Consider the following 22,618-nt stretch of genomic DNA (forward strand, 5'->3'; position numbering starts at 1 on the left):
CTGGCCTTGGGTCTAGGATCAGGAGGCAGGAGACCTGAGAACCTCCCCCTCCCATGGCAACTCACACAGCCCATGCTTTTTGTTTCCTTTGTTCATGCTTCCCAGTAAAATCTCGTTAGAAGAAAGGGTAGGGTGGGTGGAGTCCACAATTTCTAGTCTAATGTCCTCACTTAACAGACAATACAACCAAGGTACAGTGAAGCTAATGATTCATAGAACATTACACAAATAATTTCTGGTAGGGCTGGATGGGGAATTCATGTATCCTGACTCTTAACCCGTTACTCTTTACACTATATCATAATGAGTCCATATGAGAGAAAGACAGAGAGAGAGACAACCCCATCTTTTTAGTTTTTCTTCTTGCCTAACTGATTGGATATAATTTCAATAGGTCCTAGATGCTGCAATGATTGCTCTGACATTGTAAGTAGCTCTGAACAACAACATTATAACACCGTAAAATTAATAGGAAGAAAGGCAATGTAAATGCCAACTTCAATGTAAATAAAATATCATATTTTAAACTTTTTTTCTCTATTTTTCTTTTCACGTCCTTGCTCTTCTGAATGCTATGCACTTGTTTTATTTTTTGACTGAGTGACCTGCACCTAAGTTTACTGGGGTAAAATGGAAAACATCATGGAAGTTCTTCAAATGCTCCACTCACAATGCCTATTTAAAATTTTCATTTAGGGCTTCCCTGGTGGCGCAGTGGTTGAGAGTCCGCCTGCCGATGCAGGGGACACGGGTTCGTGCCCCGGTCCGGGAAGATCCCACATGCTGCGGAGCGGCTGGGCCCATGAGCCATGGCTGCTGGGCCTGCGCGTCCAGAGCCTGTGCTCCACAACGGGAGAGGCCACAACAGTGCGAGGCCCGCGTACAGCAAAAAAAAAAGAAAAAAAAAAAAATTTCCATTTAATATTTAGGGATTGTATTTTTCTCATTCTGATATTTCCTCATTTTAATCATGTTGCAAAAGGCACTCAATTCAAAAATAACTTTATGAAACGTCTTGCAAAGGAAGAATTTATATTAACTACTATGGTTTTAGTAAATTAAAAAAATGTCTTAAGCTTAATTTAGGACTAGAGACCAAGAAACACTTTATTCACGGTTCATTTTGCTTTCCCATTTCACATATTACTTGTTTATCCCCCCACATGCTTAATGATGTCCTCCTACATGAGTTCCACTTCTTCAGATTAAATGAAACTGTGTCATCTCTTGATAATATTCCATCCCTCACAGACCCTTCCAGCAGAGCCATTCCCACCTTCATCTGTCTTAACACGCAGAGCGACACACAGATGGGTCAACAAACTCCTTCATTCATACCCCCATTTCAAACCAGAGTGCCTATTTTATTAATTTGTTCATCATTTCTTTGTTTATTCATTTATGCTTTGTTTCAACAAGCAACCTGTTTATCAACCATCGAGGCTGTATAAACACTGCACCTACCAAGGGGAAACATGGTGAAGAGCAAACTTAACCTGGACCCTCAAAAAGCCTCCAATCTGTAATTTTTTGAAGTCTATGTCATCCATTTTCACCATCATGTCTTAGGACACAACCTATACAGCTCAAATAAAATGACACTTATCCCATGAATATGTTTACCCCAGGCTGTCATTATTGTCATTCTGGGAAATTTCATTACTCAAAAGATAGTCTGTGCAGAATCCTGGCTGCGTGGTGCTCTAATCTTCTCTAGTCCAACAACAGGGATGGCCAGCCACCCCTTGGTATGGCTAACCCTGGGACAATGCCATCTCTATGAGTGAAACTTGGAACTTTCACTCTCTGATTTCAACCTATCGCCCCACCCCATCATTCAGTTCCTCATCCCCTGAAACAGGTACTTCATTGTGATAATCAGGCCCTGACAAGTCCCTCAGGCTATTTCACCCATTCTGATTTTGCTTGCCTCGGTTCACCTTGAAGCTGGAAATCACTTCCATCCCCGCCCCTTGTTCTTGTGTCATTCTGGCCTTGCCAAATTAAAATCCAGCCCAATTTCTCTGTTCCTAGAATATAAAAAATGTTTAAAGAAACGTAAATAATTGTATAGCCTTGTTTCAATCTATCAAAATAGGATATTCTTTCATGATGATAATTGAATCTCCATACATTGTCCACAGCAATTACTCTAAATTTCCATTCCTGAAGATTCCAACCCTATTCCCATTCCCATACTGTCAATTGATGATATCTTTTCCTACTTACTTCAAAGAGTGCAACTTAAATGATGTGAATTCCAACAACCACCTAAAATTCAACAGAAATTTCTCTACAACAAGTCTCCCTTCTTCTTTTGATCTTATTGCTAAAAAAGATGTGTCTCTGCCCACAGCCAAGGCTACCATCCAAAGCTATTCCCTCACAACTCTTCTGATAACCTACTCCATCTTTCGCCTCGTCTCCTTTTACATTTTCGGCCATTTTTGCTGTCTCTCTTTTTGCACAGAGGCATGTTCAACAAGCCTTTGTCCTGGAGAAAACCTTCTCTGAAATGTTCAGTCTCTTAAGTCACCTCCCTAATTTCATGTCTCTAATGTTTGACACTATTCTCTGTCAGAGACTCTGCAATACTGAAAACTTCTCAGTTGAACCTACATAGCTTTCTGTATTTCAAATAAAACATCTTAATCCATGTATTATTATAATCATTACTGATAATAATAATAATAGCTAGCAACAATTGAACATGTATTATGCCTAAAATTATGCTAAACATTATACACACATTTCTTATTCATCTTCCATTGTTTTTTTTACCCAATTGAATGTAAGTCATTAATGACAGTGAGTGTTCACTATATCTTTCATGATGCCTAAAAAAATGCCTTGTACTTAGTAGGGTCTCCCAAATTGACTATGGATCTGAATAGCTAATGAAGCTATAATTGTAACGTCTGCCTTCATGTCACTGTGATTTTTGTCTTTCCTAACGGCATCATAAGACTTTGAATTCCTTAAGGATAGGACCATATCTTCTATTTCCTTTGTTTCTTGAACCTCAGTTCCAATTCAGCACACAACAAATACTATGAAAAGAACGAATAGAAATAGTTGAGTGGTTGTTCACAAGTGATAAATATTATTTGTTTATTTGACTGTTATACAGGACAGAAGGAAAAAAAGATATGATTTCTGATGCTAGTCAGTGAACAAGTGAAGGAAAAATCTTTGAGAGCTTTCAACATCCTTATACACAAACATTATAAATACTACTAAATCCTCTTCTACATTTAAAAAAAAAGGTGCTAGATAAAGATGAAGAGAGATAGAAAACTAAGCTATTCCTTCTTAATCTTTCTATTTTAACTTCAAATGCAACCTCAGAGCAGTGAAAAGAAATGTGTCCTACAACTTGTCTGGGTAGTTTTCCAAGATGTCAAAGGAATTTAATTGGCCAAGGTTCTCAGAATCGACTGTTTAGTCCTTCCATTACAAATGTGTTAAATATTGTATTTTGGTATTCTAGAGAAGTTAATGAGGAGCCAGTACAAAGGGAGGAAATAGTTCAGAATGCATTTATTTCTTAATGAATAGAAATGGGTAAGCTTACTTGCAGATGCAAACAAACCAGAAAAATAACCAAGAGAGGGTGAGAATCTAGTATATGTTAGGCATTGTACTTGGTCCTTTAAAAATGATATACCATGGGCTTCCCTGGTGGTGCAGTGGTTGAGAGTCCGCCTGCCAATGCAGGGGACACGGGTTCGTGCCCCGGTCTGGGAAGATCCCACATGCCGCGGAGCGGCTGGGCCCGTGAGCCATGGCCACTGAGCCTGCGTGTCCAGAGCCTGTGCTCCGCAACGGGAGAGGCCGCAGAGATGAGAGGCCCGCGAACCGCAAAAAAAAACCAAAAAACACAAAACTGTAAACAGGGAATCATTATTTCCACTTTACTGATGTAGAATGAAGGCTTATTCTATACTCAAGTTCATGTAACTAGTAATTGGTAGAGACAAAATTCAAATGTAGTTTACCTGACTCTAGAATCTAGGGCATCCCAAAACAACTTTTGCCTTTTTATCTGTAAAAGCATTTATATATTATTCCTAAAATATTGGAAGCATGTTTAACGACTATTAGTTACAGTCAGTACAGTTAGTTCTTGGACAATAATTTTCTTGTGTTATATAAGATTAAGAACTGAGACCTCAACTGGCCTTACCCAGTTCCTAGATGTAAGGTGTTTTCCTCTTCCCAGGAAAGGAAGCAAAGATGCAGGTGGTTATTAATAGCCCTTTAAAACAAGAGTGCTAGATTGTTTGAGAAAAGGTAACTCTCACACAGTCAAAGAGGAAAACATCAGGGGCTTATTTAGGTCTTGATATGCACGTGGAAACACATTAATGCTAATGATCACCATGCACCTAAGATCCTTGTTACTACTAGCATGTAGGCAAACACATGTTTATAATGCTCCCAAGTTTTTCCATTTCTCTAATCTTCTTAGAAAATACCTTTTAAAACACACTTTTGAAAATTCTACATAATAATTTCATTCTGATTTTGAACCAGATTAATATCTGGAAGATGTAAAGTTCTTTGTGAAAAGGTGTTCTTTACGTGTTAAAGCATACATTAAAAAAACTTTAAAACATTAAAACCAATGTGGAAACATTAAATGCAATGTAGAAAGTTATTACTATAAATCAGGGTTTTCAATGCTTTATGTGCTGTAGATCAATTTTGCTATGCTGCTAATCTACCTTTGCTGTAAAAAAGTAGTGATAGTCTGTTTTTCTTTGCCTTTAACAAGTAGATTTCAGAGACTTAAATCCTGGTTTCACTCTCTGAAGATACTGGACTTAATCCCCTTCACAGGGAATGTTGTGACTTCCTTTCTCAGAGTCCATTTCTTCTCCACCTAATATTTGTTCATTCATTCATTAGCTCATTCATTCATTCATTTTACCAGTCATAATGCCCACCATGTGTGTTCACTGCTGTACTGAGCACTTTGAGGCAAACAGAGACTAGCCCTTTTATCAAAGCAAATATTTGGGGGGCACATACTAAGGTCATACTAATTTACCCCTATTTCATAGCTCAAGAAACTGCTTGTCTCCATGAAATTAACTAGGTGAAATATGTGCAAACAACATAAAGAGGAACAATTCAACATGCTAAAATTAGTGGTGTGCACCTGAGGGCTGTGGGATTTCAGATAAGGAAGAGATATATGTGGTTTGGAGGTGTTCAAGGATGACCACATTAAGGAAATGGGAGGTGAGTTAGCCTTGAAGAACAGAAAGGTGGGTAGAATTTGGATAATTGGAGGAAAGGGAGTGAGAGATTAGGGTCTCAAGGGATAGCATGGGCAGAGATTCAGAGGTTGGTATACATGTGATTCTTTTTTTGATATTACCAAGGGATTTGGTCTGACAAGAATGCAACACTGTTGGTATGAAATGGACGGCACTCAATACCTGTCTGAAGAATGTGGATTTTGTCTTATAGGTACTGAGGGACAATTAAAGATTCTAAGAAAGGAATTTGGACCATGAGAAAAGGACTATAGGAAGAATGTGGACAGACTAAACAGAGGAGGACATGAAGGCTAGAGACCAGTCAGATGTAACTGAGTCTTTCTCATTTGGGGGATTGGAATAATGGGAGATGAAAATGTCTGAGTGATTATTTCAGGTCCGCTGTCAAAAGTATGTCAACCCAGGGGCTTCCCTGGTGGCGCAGTGGTTGAGAGTCCGCCTGCCGATGCAGGGGATACGGGTTCGTGCCCCGGTCTGGGAAGATCCCACATGCCGCGGAGCGGCTGGGCCCGTGAGCCATGGCCGCTGAGCCTGCGCGTCCGGAGCCTGTGCTCTGCAACGGGAGTGGCCACAACAGTGAGAGGCCCGCGTACCGCAAAAAAAAAAAAAAAAAAAAAAAAGTATGTCAACCCAGAAATGTGAAAGGAAAGTTCAAGTGCTATTTGTCTCTCATTTCTTCAAAAACTCTTTCTGACTCAGGACCATTCTAGGGTCTGTGGTGAGAAAGTGACCAAAATCCCATATCATTCCTGCCCTCAAATAGTTTACAATCTAGTGGAGAGAAGCATACCTGCAGGTGACTAATTATAATATGAGAGAGAATGACCCTCAAAAGAGTGAGTGGTTAATCTTGAGTGGGAGGCTGTCAGATGGCTTCCTGGTAGAGATGGCCTTTAGGAAGGTGTATGATGCTGTCAGGCTAAGAAAGAAAGAGTGGTTTCTACAGATTTAACTCAGCAGAGTATACTAGGAAGGAGATACTTTTAGATTCTAAAAGACTACTCTATTCATTGATATGAACTTGGTTAAATTCTACTATGTAATAGATTTGTAGACTTGCGTAGGAAATTTAGAGGTCTTTTCCTTACTTTCAGTTAGGAATGAAATTTGTGTGTTGAATATCCAGAAATAATAGAGACATTTTCTTTGTCTTCCCCTGACAAATTTTTCCAGTTAACAACAACACTTTTTATCAGAAAATATGCTTAACCTGTTTAAAATTTATCTATTCCAATGTGTTTGTTCTGCTTTGATGAAAAATGTATCTGATATTAAAGAATTCCATATTCATGCACTAATAAAAACATATTTGTTGAGACCCTATTAATTTTTTTTTTTTTTTTTTTTTTTTGCGGTATGCGGGCCTCTCACTGTTGTGGCCTTTCCTGTTGCGGAACACAGGCTCCAGATGCGCAGGCTCAGCGGCCATGGCTCACGGGCCTAGCCGCTCCACGGCATGTGGGATCTTTCTGTACCGGGGGATGAACCTGTATCCCCTGCATTGGCAGGCGGACTCTCAACCACTGCGCCACCAGGGAAGCCCGAGACCCTGTTAATTTTAAGGCACTCTCATAGACAATGTGGTAGCCTAAAACCAATCTGTGTTCTCAGAGTTTGCAGTCTAATTTGGAAAAGACAATACATTAAGTTACAACACACTATAGCATCTACAGCAAGGTCAGCTGATTTGTTCTATAAGAGTTCATTGGAGGAAAATATCACTATAGGTTGGGATGGCCGGAGAGGAAGGTCAGCCAATAGCTTGACCTTGATCAGTAGGACCTATGTGGGGAGAAAGAGATACTCCATTAATAAGCAACTTCAACCATTAAAGATGTCTTATTTCAATTCCACATGTTTTTAGCATCCAAAAAGATGCTAGGGATAAGAAACAGTAAACTTATGGTTGGGAAGAAATATGTGTTATTCTCTAAAAGGCCAGAGTTCTAAGCTGAGGGTCACCAGTAAATTCCTAATCACCAAGTCCAATGTATTTGCTCAGCATTCTTTCAGTCATAGTTATTTGGATCTTTTGATTCAATTGACCATTGTCTACTTTTGAAACTTTCTTTGTCTCCTGGATATTTAATTTTTTTCTGTCTCTTAATCTTTTTTCTTTTAATGAATTTGATTTTTCTCCTTACTCACCAGAAGACCTGGCCTCAGCTTTCTACATGTTTCAGTATATTTATTGTAAATGTTTTAGTCCCATGATGTTAAATACCATCTGAATATATTTGCATGACTCTCAAATCTTTATCTCTAGCCCTGACTTCCTGGGTTTCAATTCCTCATTTCCAATGAACATTCATATACATATATATGTATATATATATACACACACATTTATATAACTTTTATATGAAAATACTTGTCTAAAGACAAGCTCAAGTTCTTCTCAAAATTGGATCCTTTTTCTGTTTATCTAGAAATAGCAAGTATTTGCCATGTTCTAAACATGCAGATGTGTAATCCTGAAGCCATTTTGATTCCATCACCCAGAGAATCAATTGGTTGTTAAGAAGTCATGTTACTAATTTCACCACTGTTGACACCTGAGGACAGGCTTTTTGTCATGTCACACCTGAATAACTACAATGACTTCCAGTTGGTCTCTCAAAGTCTAGTTTTTCTTCACAGAAATCACAGTAGTATAACATGCCCCAAACTCTTTGGTTTGTTGCTTTACATTCTCCATTTACATTTAACTTACATGTCCAGCTTCATTTCCCATGATTTGCCTCCTAGGACCCCCTGATTCAGCCAAATCCTTTTACTTGCTATCCTCTGAATAGATATTACAATTTCTTTCCTTGGCTTACACACTCCTGTTCTGCTAGAAGGACCTTCCTCACTCCTTCATGACTACTGAAAAGGAACTTAGTTCAAATTTCACCTCCTTCATGAAGCCTTTTCTGAATATTCACCCCATAGGATCTCTCATATTTCTGTAATTTGAAATAATTATAGTTCCTACTATTTGTTGCATATTTATCACATATTTTCACTTGTTTATTATTTTTTCTTGTGTGTTGGTCTCATCTTCCAAATTAAATAATAGCCATGTCTAAGATTTCCTGGCCCATCTTCCAGAACATGTGCACACAAAAGTGAATAGACAGAAGACACTCAATGAATACTTATTGATCTATTTATTGACTGAATACGTATGAACTATAAGGAATAGTAAATAGTATGGGAAAAGATGAACCTTAAGGCTATGTGAAGGAACATTCGAAATTGATTTTTAAATCTTCTGAATAGGAACCATTTTTATTAACCCCACTTTAGACCTTAAGTGTATAAAACAGCTAGTAAATTGTCACTTTGTGGAATAGCGACACTTTAAATGCCTATAAAGTTAATGAAATTAGAGTTTATTTATGCTTGAGGTTGAAATTTAACAATTGTCTTTAAAAGGAACATGAAGCCATTTTTGATCTTATGAGTTGGGACATTACAGAAAGTATCTAATTTGTGGTATCTCTTTATTACTGTGTTTTTATAAGAAGTTATTTTATCTTATTTCTATTTTACACAGTGATGGTACCCCTACAACATAGAATATTAAAACTAGAAATATTTTTAACAAGCAACTAGTGCAATCTATTCATTTTTCAGATGTGGAAACTGAGTGCCAAGAAGGGCAATTGACTTGCCCAAGGTTGCAATCTAGTTATTGCCAGAGCTGTAGCTAAAAATCAGGGTTATGGGTTCCTAATTCTATACCTTTTCCATAATCCCATATTATACAGTTTCATTTTTGTACCTTAAATTGACATTATTCAAATGAAAGAAAATTTACAATAGTTTTTTATTATTTCTCTTATTTTATATCCAAGAATGTAAATTAGTGCATGGTAAGTTATTAATAAGAGCATTCTAAATAGAAACACAGCATGAACACTCTATTGTGATGTGTTTCGACATAAGGGAGATATGAATATCATCTTAATTATTTACATTTCTAAAACTTCATAAAACTGACTTGTTTTCATTGGTGAGTTGAGTGGAAATAGTTATGTGATTTTTTTTTTGGCTTTTGCTTTAGAAGTTAACCTTATACTGGGCACTATGGTAATATTTTTGATGGTGGTATGAAGGATTGTTTGAAACACCAAAAATACTTAGCCTTATCCAGGAAAAGAGAGGTAAACATAGTGAGTCAGTGTAAATTTGCACTAGTGACGTGAGAGGGTGTGAGAGGAGATGCTGTTCAGTTTTTGGGAAGGAACATGGAAGGTCACAATTGTCCTGAAACTCCATTCTACAGCAGTAGCGGAATAAAACAAAGCACCACTTACTACCTTCCTACTGCAATTTTTTAGCTTCATTAAAAAGAAGTGAAATTGTCTATTCTTTATGAAACTTTTGCCTGGAAAATATTATTTAGAGGAACTAGAAGGTACTGAGAAATAAAATGAAGATAGGATAAAAAGGAACTCAGATGATCAGTTTTTATGAGGAACATTCACAGAATTTTGGTTTGTCGTTCTGAAGAAACATTTTACAATCTAAATTACACCATATCATTTGAATCTCAATGACTAATATCAAGGGGTGACTGGAAGAGGCATATTATATTACAATTTTCAAATTATATTTATGTAGTCTTTTAAAATAAAAATTACTACCAGAAATTTGCCCAACTCAGGCTTTGAAAAGATTTTTTAAAAAATCCAGTTCAGTTTTCTTAACTTTCACGGGCAAATTAGGGTTTAAGAATAAAAGATATATTTGCTGAATAAAATACCAAAACAGAGAATTCTGATTTGAAACAAAACAAGAGACTTGTAAAGTCTGACTTAATTGTTAAATCACAGACATACAAATGGATGGGTCAGTGTTTCTGTCTCTGACTCACTAAATCCACATGACGCAGGACAAACATGACCTTGGCGTGGTAAACTTACTTACCTGTACCATTGTTAACTGTGGTCTGGATCGTGGCTTCCGGCCCCATAGTGTCATAGTCTTCCTTCATTTCTTCTGTGGGGGAAGATTATCTTTAGCATTTGAAAATTGTAGAAAGGCTTACTATACTAAGCATGCTTACCACAGGAACAAGGAAGATTCTTTTAAAGGAAACAGAGAAAAGGCTTGTTGTAAACCTCTAAACAATAGCTTTGTTCAGGCAACTGAATGAATCCAATAGTGCTAGCTGCACAAGAACTTATTTACTTTAAGCATTACTGCAAGCTGTGAAAAACAGAGGTGCTTATTTGGGGCAAACGAAAGGCTTTTCTTCTAGTGGCAGTTCTAGTGACAAACAGGGGGAAAGATATTATTTTTTCAATAAGAGTCAAAAGCAACTAAGTATTTGTACTGACGAAGAGGCACACTGGCTGCTATGCCTCTGGTAACACTGGATTATCAGAGAGAAGTGAGAATTTCTTATTTTATTTTCATGCATTTTTCCCTCCTTGGAGTAGCTATGATGGTGCTAATCTATGCAAGCGAAATTTTAAAGAACCTAATTCTACATACCAAAACTTGAAATGCCCAGTTTATAAAACAAGCATCCCAGAGGTACTGAAAACACCTGTTTTACTGTTTTATATAAACTTCTAAAACATATTTTCCTTATTCCTTTCCCTACCACTCCATAAATATCTTTCTTCCTTACCGTTAATTCCCCAGTAGGGAGTCATAGTCATTTTCTGAGGAAAAACATAGCTATAAGAACAGCTCAGTGTTCTGATGAAGATGAAAATATTTAACACTGAAGTTGAAGATCTATAAATGATAAAAGGTCATCTTCTAAAATTGTAATATTTTAAAGTGGGAAGAGTCTGGAAAGTAGGAGAACTCTCAGATTTTCTGCCTACCAAATTGTAGAATATGTGAAGTCAGAGAAGGACAGCTGACAGTTAAAAATCCTTCAAGAAAGTAAATTAAACATGGACTTTAAAAATTTTTATTTTTACAATAACAATACTAATGAGAACCAAACATGATCCAGGATGAATATCTCTCTGTGATAATCATTCTGTTTAAAACAAGAGAAACTTTATAAATAGGACTCTGTGAATTCCCAAATTTATCCTGACCATTTTTGCTTATCACATTCTAGTCATAATTATTTGGTAGAAAAACAGATTCTAGCAAATGTTACAACAAAATTAAAATATATGTTTTTCAAGTAGTATCCTGCAGCATATCTGTTTATGGCATCAGAACTGAAAATTTATGAGCCTCTTAAGGTAAAGTACACAGATATAAATAGATGCTAATTTAATGCCACTGGGCATAATACTAGTCAGATAATTTGAATGATATTTGTTTAAATTCTACGACCACTTTAAATTCATTCTTGGCCCTGGACTTCTCCTTTATTTAAGGAATATGTTCACAGGGACATTTTGCATAAAACATTTAGGAGTTCAATATACAGCAATACTTGATTGTCAATTATAATAATAGATTGGTTAAAAGGCTCCCTCATCTGATATTTTTATTAGTCTCTGTAAGGAATTAAATTAAGGTATTTCTGAGAAGTTCAGTACTAGATATAAATATAACTTTTGTGTCTTTCTTCCTCGCTCCTCTCATGTGATTTCTGGTAGCCAAGAGTCAGAAGAATCATAAGTTTTCCATCTGAGAGATCAAGTCACTGAGGGGAAAACAGTTAACAGCAATTTTTTTTTTTTTTTTTTGCATAATAGTGGTTATGTTCAAGATTTCTGCTGCACTTCCTTCCTCATTGTCATTTTCTTATGAAAACGTAAAGAGAAGTTACAGGAGGTAGTTGCTTCCCAAATTATTAAATGCTGCGTATTCACATGTGTAGTTGGCACTTAGTGTGCCCTGCATTCTGTAGTAATACTTTAGCTATAACCCTCTTTTACCAAAGATTGTGCAACTGAGATGGTGTCACTTTCACCCAGAATGTACTTTGCTTCAATTTACTGAGCATCAAGCTTTTTTTTTTTTGAACATCAAGCTCAGGTATGTATTTTAAATACTATGCATATGCCTATTTAATTAAGTTTCACATGAATCCGTATTCAGAAGCACATCATAACGTGGGTTAGGAGTATCCCCCCCTGAACTAAAGGCAATCCTGGCTGTCTTTCTGCCTCACGCCTAACCTTAAACATTTTTTCCCAAGACACCTCTGACTCAGCATACTGTGTCTAAAACCACATAGTATATTTGTTTTTAAAACACTTGTAAAAGTTTGTGTTTTCCAGTCACCCTTGGGATGAAGGTTTATAAAAATAAAGAGCACTTTCTTCCTCAAGATGAAGAATCCTTGAATAAGCAGAAAGAGGCCAAGATGCAGGTGATTTATTTAAGTCTGTGTCAATGATAATGATGTCATGGTTTCCAGCACACTGTGTCCACCCCATTGTGGGACGAAAGAATGTCAAGGACAATTCTAAACACAAAACTTTGATTGTGCTGGAACCGGAAAGGCACAGTAAGAACTCCACTGCGCTCTTCAGTGGAAAACCTGCATCCTGCAGACAAACTACAGAAAGCATGGGAGAGAGAGCAAAAGAGAGGGGGCTTATCTCAGAGTAAAGCTATGTGCTGAGGTATGATGGTAGACAGCCAGGCACCAGGGATAAAACACTACTAAATAAAACAGCACCAGAATTAGAATTATTGTCTATATTGTATGTTTTGAACAATAAATAAGAAAAATATTTTATCAGAAGAAAAATGTGTTATCTAAGAGTCAGGATAAACAATGAGTAGCTTTTTAAGACCAATTTCTTTTCATTAGACATCAAGGCACCACATCAGAGCACTTTTGGAACAATAAAAAAAAAGAACAATAAATCATTACTAATCATTAGAACCAGACAGGTAATAGCTGGGTAACTTTCTTGGTCCAAATAGCCAAATGAGATTAGGGATTTACATTTTATTTAATTATTGTGACTCCAGAATGCTAGTTTATTTACCATAAAGGTAAGAGCAAAGAACAGCCTGTTCATTTGTATCACAGGCACCATTAACTACAGGTAATAACAGGGTCTGTAATGCATTCATATGGATTATTGTATATTAAAACATTTGGAATTATGATCCATGACCAACACAAAAAGCTGCCATGATCACAGACTACTACAGCTTGACATGGCTGTTTTGGCTGTTTTTCAATTACTGATCTTAATTTTTTTTAATTAAACTTTTTTTTTTCCAGAAGTTTGGAGCTATACATTTGTTATATCGTTAATAATTATTCCTTTAAGGGTGGAAATTCTAGTAATTGATCCTTACCCTTGATTTCTAGATATTAAAATTTAAAGCATCAGAACATTCATTCTTATAGCCCTGCATATCTAGTTCATTAACAAATATGAATAGCTAACACCAGCTCATTTAAATAGTATGTCTTACATGAGTTCTCGCCACACTCTGTTTCTGTCACACTGCTCCCAAGAATCATTGGCTCTTATTATACATGTAAATGGCTATCATAAAAATAAAAATTTCATTTAAGATTGTTAATGACTTCTGCAGCAGTCAGACTTCCTTTAATGATCATCCTCTGCCCCTAATTAAACGTATTTATCTTTCAAGCATCTTTGGCTGAGTTCTCCCTCATAGTTGAAAATCTAAAACCTTAAGTCTTAATGGATATAACGATAAATGTTTATGTGTGGGATTGCTGAGATTCAAGAAACCTTCACCGAAAGCAAAATTGGAAACAGAAAGAGTACAAAACTTGGCACGGTGTGTTAGGAAAACGAAAAACAAATACACTACACTCAAACTGCCATCAGTCATCTTTTTTCTTTTTTTCACATTTAATGTTCTTTAGTAGTGGAAGTACTTTTATTATCCTCCTTCCAGTATACCAAACAATGACTCTGCCTATGTTCGATGTTTTTTATACTCTGCGACATCACAATAGCATACAGGTAGACTCTTGTGCTTACTTATTTCCTTCCCACCCATTTCACCTATTTATAAAAATGCTATTGTTATATATATAGTAAGGAAAAAAAAACATAAGGTGGAGTAAATCATGATAGCGCTCACTGGGTCTTGGAACAGAGATTAAGGAGACACGAAGGTTTGAATTAGAAGGGTCATTAAAAAAAATTTTACGGGCCACCTTACCAAGTAGAGATTATCAGAGGGAGTTTAGGGGGATATGATTAATTCTCCTTTAGTTTGTTAATCATTTCATACCTTGGTGATGTTTCATCCTAAGTGAATTTTAGACCATGACATTTCCATTTTCACAGTGGCATCTGAAGTTTTAGTTTGAATATAATTCACCTTATTTTTATTAGAGTTGGCCTTGGACCATTTCTACTTCCCCAGAGATTCCCACCAAACAGCAAGAATCATTATCAAGTACTTAGCTGTTAAATAATAAGAAAGAAAGCTACCTGACCAGGTAGAAGTGTGAAATCACATTCACACTTAACAAAAGGGAATGATTAGATGGTTGAATTACAATAGGAGGTGTCAGACAGACACTGAAACTACTGTTAAACTGACAGTTATTTGGTTTGTATCACTACACAAAACTTTCAAATACATATCAGTTGTGAGCTTTTATGTTTGCTTCCAGTTTCCATCCTGAGAGGATAGCTCTTGATGGTGTTGTATAATTGGCACATTGTACATGTGGTGCAAATCCTTCACGTTGTGTGTTTAAAATGTAGTTCATATTCAACTTGCATCCAGACGGAAACATAATCCCTTCCTAAGATGTCAGTAGTGCTGTAATGTGATAACACGACTATCACTTCATAATCTGTCACCAGCTTTGGTATCTCTATTCTGCGAGGGCTCTAGAAAGAAATATTTTAACGATTTGGTTGTGGACGCTCCACTAGGTAGATGGCACAGGAAGGGGCCAAGTTGTTTTAGACACTTACCTGGACCATCTACAGAGGCTGGGAGAATGTCGTTGTTGTGCCAGGTATGTTCCACTCCACCCTCTCTTATCTCATCTTCCTCCTCCTCTCTTGGCAATAGAGCCTGGCTCCCGTGAGGGGAGGACTCATGGTTGGGCACGCTAGCTGGACTCCTCTCCTGGTCCAGAGGGTTAGCAATCCCGTCCTCCTCAGCAATCTGAAGCTTGTCCTCCTCGTCGGTTTCAGAACCCGTGTCCACTACATTGTCATAGTTCACCACTGAAGAGGAAGCACAGAACACACACACTCTAAACACTCTGTTGAAAAATATCAGTCACTCCTTGAATGTTTAGTTAAATGGAAAATAATTGGTATTTTTGTAACTTAATTACTCAACCATGTCAGGAAAATATAATGAATATCTTTCATGCTTTAGCATTTTTATTCTTATTCAGTTATACCTGGGTACTCTTTCTGAGTTTAAATAGTTTTTTGCTAAAAAGATGGGAAAATTTCAAAAGCCACAGAAGCGCATATACTCAAAACATGCCTATATACGCGGAGACATATTGCAATACGCACATTTGACACTCCACACAAACCTATAAAATAGATCTGCAATTGACAATTTTATTAGTTTAGTGACATGGAGTGTTTACTATGAAATGTTGTACTATAAATATGACATGGCTTCACTATATTAGCTGTGGTTTTATTCCTAGAAATGGTAGACGCACACACACACACACACACACACACACACACAACGTCCATCTATTTACTCAAATACATGAACACGTACACAAACCTGCTCAATCTGAAAGGTTCACTGTTGCTTCTACGTCAACCATCATGTGCTAAGGCCATTTATATCCCAATCTTTTAAGCAGAAAATGAGGAAAAGCCATATCTTCTGGGCCATTAATACTACTATTGAGATGTCTTCATAGCGCCATAATTACAGAAGATTTCAAAGTGACACAGGCAAGACCAACACAAATGTTAAAATAACTCACGAGAACCGGCGGGCTGCTTTTGCAGCCCTCAGCCCCAGCAATGCTCAGTAGCTTTTCTTAAAATAGACAGCCTGTAAATAAGGTCTGTGAACTCAATTGAAGGTGGCTGTTTCTGAATTAGTCAGCCCTCACAGGCTCTCGGCCTACATGCTAGTACATAAATTGTCCACTTTACCACCAGACAAGAAAGATTAGAGTAATAAACACGGGGCATTAGCTCAGCTAGAGAAACACACCAGCCGTTACGCACACACAGCATTGCCAAGAACTGTTAACCCAACTCTCCAGAAACACACACAAAAAAACAAGTTAGAACCATGACATCATGGGAACAAGAGGGAGAGAGAAAGAAAGAAAGAAAATAAAAAGGAGCCCGTGGAAAAAAAAAGCGCAAACAATTTTCAGGTTCATTTTGATTTCTCTGCGCCTAATAAAGCAATCCTCTGCTAAGTTATCAACTGAGCTATCTCAAGTGGCTCTTGCCAGCTATCGGATTATACAAAAGTGGCAGAAAAGGAGGAAAAAAATGAAAAGGATTGTGAGTCAGGTTCATAATGCTTTTGGAGAATTCTGGAAACATGTCTAGTTACAAATTTTAGTCAGTCATATCTGTTTGCTTTGACAGGTTCCCAGGGAGTAAAAAAGGAACAAAAAGAGAGAGATTTTTTCTGTCATGTGAGGCTGGGGACAAAAAGATTACACCGTGCATATCTGCTCATAATATGATCTTTGTATAATCCGCGGGTCTGCACTTGCCTTCGGAACAACTGCACAACAGGTGCAAATTAAAATGAAAACGGCAGCGGAGCCGGGCAAACAGAATCTGCTGACCTGGTTTGAATACCAATTGACGGGGGAAACAAAACCTTTTCAAGAGGTGTGACCACAAGGGCTTAGGCAAGTTCAGGCTGGGTAATGCCCTCAGATCTACAAAAAGAGAGATATTCTAACATCTCTGCTCTAGCTGTGTGGTCCAGATATACCTTAGTACAATCAATAATGTGCTTTTTTTTTTTTTTTCCTGGTGACTGAGATTTAACCATTTCTTAGCAACAAGCAGAAGATTCTTTACAAATGTTCTGAACGCTGACTTCGGGGCGGAGGTGGGGGGCTGGTGAGAGTGGTGGGGTTATAACAAAAGCTCCGGAGGCCTGGGAAGCTTTCAACCCACCTCCTAAAAACTGATCTCTGGGCACAGGAGGAATAAAGAAAGGTCCAGAAGGAGTGAATAAAATTATCTAAGGCTGGACAGGCATTAAAAGGCCTTTATCCTGGAAAAACAACCATGCCTTTTAAGGTCTTTTTCTGCATGGACCACAATATCCCGTGTGACACGTGAGTGTTCCTGCAGCAATACAATTGAAATATTTTCTTGTGGAAAAAAAAAAGAAGAGAGATAAATGATTTATGAACAGCCCTTGAGGAGTCCCAAATATCAGAACAATCTAAACAAGCAATGAAGTCATGTCTCACCATATAGGGTCAGGAGTACAGCATCCATCACCTTCACAGGGCAACAATACTTCACAACCTTTAGGGTTCTCGCTCACAAATAGTAGTAAATACTTTTAAACTAAATAAATAACTGCTGTCAAGTTCACTTACAGAAGCAGTGTGCCATCTTTTCCAGAGTGTGCTAACTAGGGTGTCCATTCCCATTGGATGGCTTCCCAGAACCATTATGTTGGTATCTTACCCCCACTTTTAAAAAATCCAGGTAAAACAATTCATAACAAAGTTTCTGTATCTGAACTCAGAGTAGATAATTTCATTCTGTTCTTTCTGGTTGACCTTCTGACAATCAAAATTAAATCCGTTAATATGGACATGGCACTTTCCTGCTCCCCACCTCATCCCCCCGCTTCTAAATGCCCAGGATTTTCCTTTAAATATTTCTCTCAAGTCTAGTCAGTGGATTTGCCAAGTGTAAGCACTGGGGAAATTTTCACCACAAAATATTCTTACTATAGAATGGCCAGGACATGATGGGTTTACCTCCATTTGCATTAGGAAATAAAATAAGCTCATTTTCTCATTTGTTCCTGTTTTCTTTTTTTTGCCCACCATCATCCCCATTGGCATAAGGGATCTTAATAATGTAGATTTGTCTCTGCAAAGAAGAGATTTCATTTTGTATAATAACCAACATATACTGGTTTTAAATGAGGGTCATCGGTCAGAATATATTAGTACTGTGTCAATTTTTAAACTTATGGTACATATTTTTTATTCAACATTCAAAAGCACAGAACCACCTAAACATGTAGCAAAGTTCTACTCGGTCCTTACATTAGGCCAAATAAGCCACCCCTTGCATGAGTCTCAGCAAAATTTTATACATGTATTAGAGCTACATGGCTGGCAGAAAAACAGACGGTTACTTCAAAACCACAAAGAAGTGGGAGCCCAAAGAATTCCTTTCTGCAATTCAATAAACAAGAGAAAGATGTACTGTTTGCTGGCTCAAAATAGACACTAATTTTACATCTGTCTCTGAGGCACAGCAAAAAGCCAACTAAAGAGCAGTAATAAATGTCCAAAAACAGCATCAGTATCCAAAACTCTCCCAGTAATCTTCAGAGGAATTAATTACAATTCTGTATAACAGTTGCATTGGCAAAATGCATCCATAATTATATACAGGTACTGTACTGTATTACAGGGAAATTTGCCATGTGATACCATGTTTACATAATAATTGATGGATAAAACTATTTGCATATGAAGTGCATATGAATTATTGGCATGGTTTGCCATTTTATGTGGAATCATATTAAAGTTTCATTTTCTCTAAAACTGTATGTGTAATACGGGGTTACCAAAGGGTATAAAGCTGATACTTAAATTTGCTTTATAGCAAATGGGCCTGGAAAGATATATCTGAATGTGCATTACTAAAAACCTGTATTTAAAAGGCTTCATAGTTTATCTATAGTAAGCATTATTTTCACCTCACCAGATTGCATTATATTAAATTCTCTCTATTCTTCCTTCTAAGTAAACAATACTCTAAATTTTAGCACCAGACCAATTAATTTTACAATCATATGCAAAACAAATAATGGTTTCTCTTTACTGTCTATTGATCTAACTTTTTTTCAGATTTTGTATTCTGGTGACATGTAACAGAATAGTAGCAAAACGTGACATTTTTATAATGTCCATACCTGACAGAAAATTTCAGCATTTGCAAAAATGGCCTATCACAGCATTTAAACATTGCTGATAATTAGCTTGACATTTGAAATACCAGAACTGTTGTTTTGAAGATGCCCTATACAATGTTACCTAACTAACCCCTTTTCATACTTATATGCTTTCTCTACTTTATTCTGTCAGTTACAGTACAAGTAAGAATCAGTTGCTAATGTATTAACATGCAAAAGAACTGATATTAAGGGGCAATACTTCATGTTCACCAGAAGCAGACATTTTATTGATGTAAAGGAAAATTATATATGCAGGTTATAGACAGTTAATTGTTAATAAGGTGGTCAATAATGATTTTCTATAACTCCACTCAAACTAAGTGTGCCAATAAGTCTTTCGATGACATCATCAAACATTTATTTAATACCTGCAATGTGTTGAGTCCAGAGCACACAGGGATGCGCTATTCTCACCTCAGGAAGCTTACTATCTATTTAGAGACAGAGCAGTATAAAACTGTAGTGTTAGAAGGACACGAAGTCAACCCTGGACATTTGACAAAGGAGGTAATACAGGTACAATGAGGTCAAATGACTCATGTAAGGCCCTGCAGCCACTTAGTGGCAAAGCTGGAGGCTAAAAGCACATCTTCGGGCAGGTAACAGCCACCTGGAAATATACATGATAATACACATTCCCAGTGAAGAATGCAATCTAAATTTAAACTCCACGTGATTAGAGTAAAGGAATGGAAATCCCTGGGACTTTGGGGGTTTTTATGCCCCCAAATGAAGATTGTTGCTTAATTTTAAATTGTTTTGATGATTGTTACTTTCATGGATCCTTTTAATTTGAGTTATAGAAGCCTACCAATTTGATCAATTACCAGACTCTAACAATACACCCATGTCTCCCACAATAGTTTGGAAACAATAGAAATAAAGAGGCAGTTCCCAGAATTACGAGCTTGAAGACCTGTCTTCTTGTCCCAGTCCCAATATGTAACCAGCTGTGTGGCCTTGGCCTATCATCCAAGAAAACTTGGTATAAATGGGAAAAAATAATGGTAATGTGCTCCCTGTCTATGAGGTTGCCACAAGAAGACTACGAAATTGCATGTGTGATTGCAGTTTGTGGAGCATGAAACACTGATAACCACTGAAATAATAATAAAGACGGGACCATGGCCCCAGTGTCTTGTCTGCTGATGAGCTATGTGGTAGCTCTAAGTGAAACGAGAAGATCTGAATGTGTGCCAGTCACAGTTTTGGTGTTGGTCCTTCACTTAAAATTTCATTTGCAAAAGTACCAAGTAGGAGGCCCATGGTGGGAGAGAGTACGATTCATCCTTCAGCTAATAGGTGAGATAGACATGTAACCTCATTTTAAAAATGTCTCTTCTGGTGATATGGCTTAAAGTTTAAAAGAAGACCTTTGGAATTTTATGAGTCATTTGGTTTCCTAAATCTCTTAGATGCTTGGAGAACACGTACATCTGAGCCACTGGGTTATGGTCTAGTTGCTTTCTTAGAATGTCTTTATGTGTGGTAAATGTTGGGGGACATTCTAAGCCTCTTCACCTGAACCCTAGCCTTTTATTCCTCCTCCTTACCACCAGAGTTTGATTTCCAGGTACTGTGCTACTAAAAACAGGATGCAGCTCTTCTTCAAGGATTTTTATTCAGCAATGTGTTCTTCCAGGGAAGATCTATCCTTGATACCCCTTCTTTATCACAGCTAACTTGTTCCCTTTGCACTTGGATGGATAAAGATCATAGGACTAAATCAAGGTTCAAGTTTTCATTTAATAACGGGAGTCTCATGATAGGTACAACAAGGCAAAGCAAATTCAAACAGAGATTTTCTTCTGAATTTGGATATGTGTCACTGAAATGCAGGAGCCTTAATTTCCCAATTTAAAAATGGGAATAATGTTATCACTTGGGGATGCAAGGTTAATTAATGCTAGGAGAAGGGACCACGCCAGTTTGAAATATTCCCATGGAATGTGCTCTCCAGTACAAAACACTGTTATAAAAGAGCTACTATGAACATACTACAGTCAGCCTTTTTACAAACTAGCTTGGTCACTTTAATTTTTCATCCCAGGAACATTCAAAGGCATTAAACCCGCATTATAAATTAATGAGTTGTAAAATGTCAGCTGATAAAACAAAAGCAGTTTTGAGTATAGGGATAAAAATGTTTCCATTTCAGATTAGCTATGTAAAAAATATGCATATTAAGTGAAATGAGAGAGGAAATTCTGCACACAGTTCCAGTGGGGAGGGGCCAGTTCTGAGACTCTACCAACTTCCTATTACGGGATCATCTTGGGAAGATGGCAGGCACTCATCCCCTCTAGAAATGCTAGCAGCTTCTCTGTACCTGAAGGCACTTTCCAGTTTCGTTATGTTAGAGATTTAAAAAAAGGTTAATTCCAGAAATTTGCTGGGGCTCCGGATAAGCTCCCACATGCAGGTAATAACATGATAGTTGTATAATTTTCCCCTCCAAACTTCTTCCGTAATAAAGTATAAAGATAATGGCAAATAAAAATAAAAGTAAGGCTCCTCCCTTCTCCAAACTATCATAAAAACAGATATTGGTCAGAGAATTCGCACAGTAAATTCAGTTATCTTTCAAGAAGACACTATATTCCTAGGTTACAATGTTCTAAGTGAAATTCATGCTTACCCAAAGACTTAATATCTGTTTTTTGTTGTTTTTTTTTACAAAAATAAACATATTAGGATTTTCCTGTATATCTAGAACTCATAATGGTTTTGATTACCTTATTTATCTCCCACCAAAGGAAACTAGTCATTGAATTGATGTTTGAAACACACATGCCTCCTGCCTCGTCTTTCATTTAGTGAGTTTTTGTAGTTGTAACTTCTGTCCTTTAGCAATTCTCTCAGCTTCACTTTCTCTCTACATCTATGATATGCTTACACTCTAGGGATATAGTATTTAGCTAATCTATACTCCAGAACACAAGTCATGAAATCCCTGCAATGGCGAAAAAAGTCTAACAGCACCTTCATCAGCAAGTCTAGTGTGATGTCATACTGAGGGAAAACCTCAGAACAATTGCTATACACAAATATTTTTATATGCATTGTACACCTATTTGCCAGCAATTCCACCATGCTTTATTAAGACATCAAGTGAATATATGTCTCCCCGTAATATGTCACAAGGAAGGAAAGATTTTAGAAGATTCTCTAATTACTGGAATCCATGATAATTCAACAATTTGCATTATACCAACAATCAAAAATAAAGTATCAAGAAATTATACAGGGCTTCCCTGATGGCGCAGTGGTTGGGAGTC

The 22,618-nt window shown here is 37.1% G+C and overlaps 1 protein-coding gene across 1 annotated transcript in view; it reads right to left on the minus strand.

Annotated features, from left to right (window-relative positions):
- ZEB2 (zinc finger E-box binding homeobox 2) overlaps nt 1–22,618 on the minus strand; it is a gene marked incomplete at its 3' end in the record, with an annotated part of 128,558 nt that overhangs the window by 23,800 nt on the left and 82,140 nt on the right. Inside the window, exons 3-4 of the mRNA XM_079710290.1 lie at nt 15,137–15,394; nt 10,206–10,277 (exon numbers count right to left, since the gene is read on the minus strand). Coding sequence (XP_079566416.1) covers nt 10,206–10,277; nt 15,137–15,394 — 330 coding nt within the window. The remainder of the gene's footprint in view (nt 1–10,205; nt 10,278–15,136; nt 15,395–22,618) is intronic.

Source organism: Hyperoodon ampullatus (assembly GCF_949752795.1).
Source record: "Hyperoodon ampullatus genome assembly, chromosome: 8".
Lineage (NCBI taxonomy): Eukaryota > Metazoa > Chordata > Mammalia > Artiodactyla > Ziphiidae > Hyperoodon > Hyperoodon ampullatus.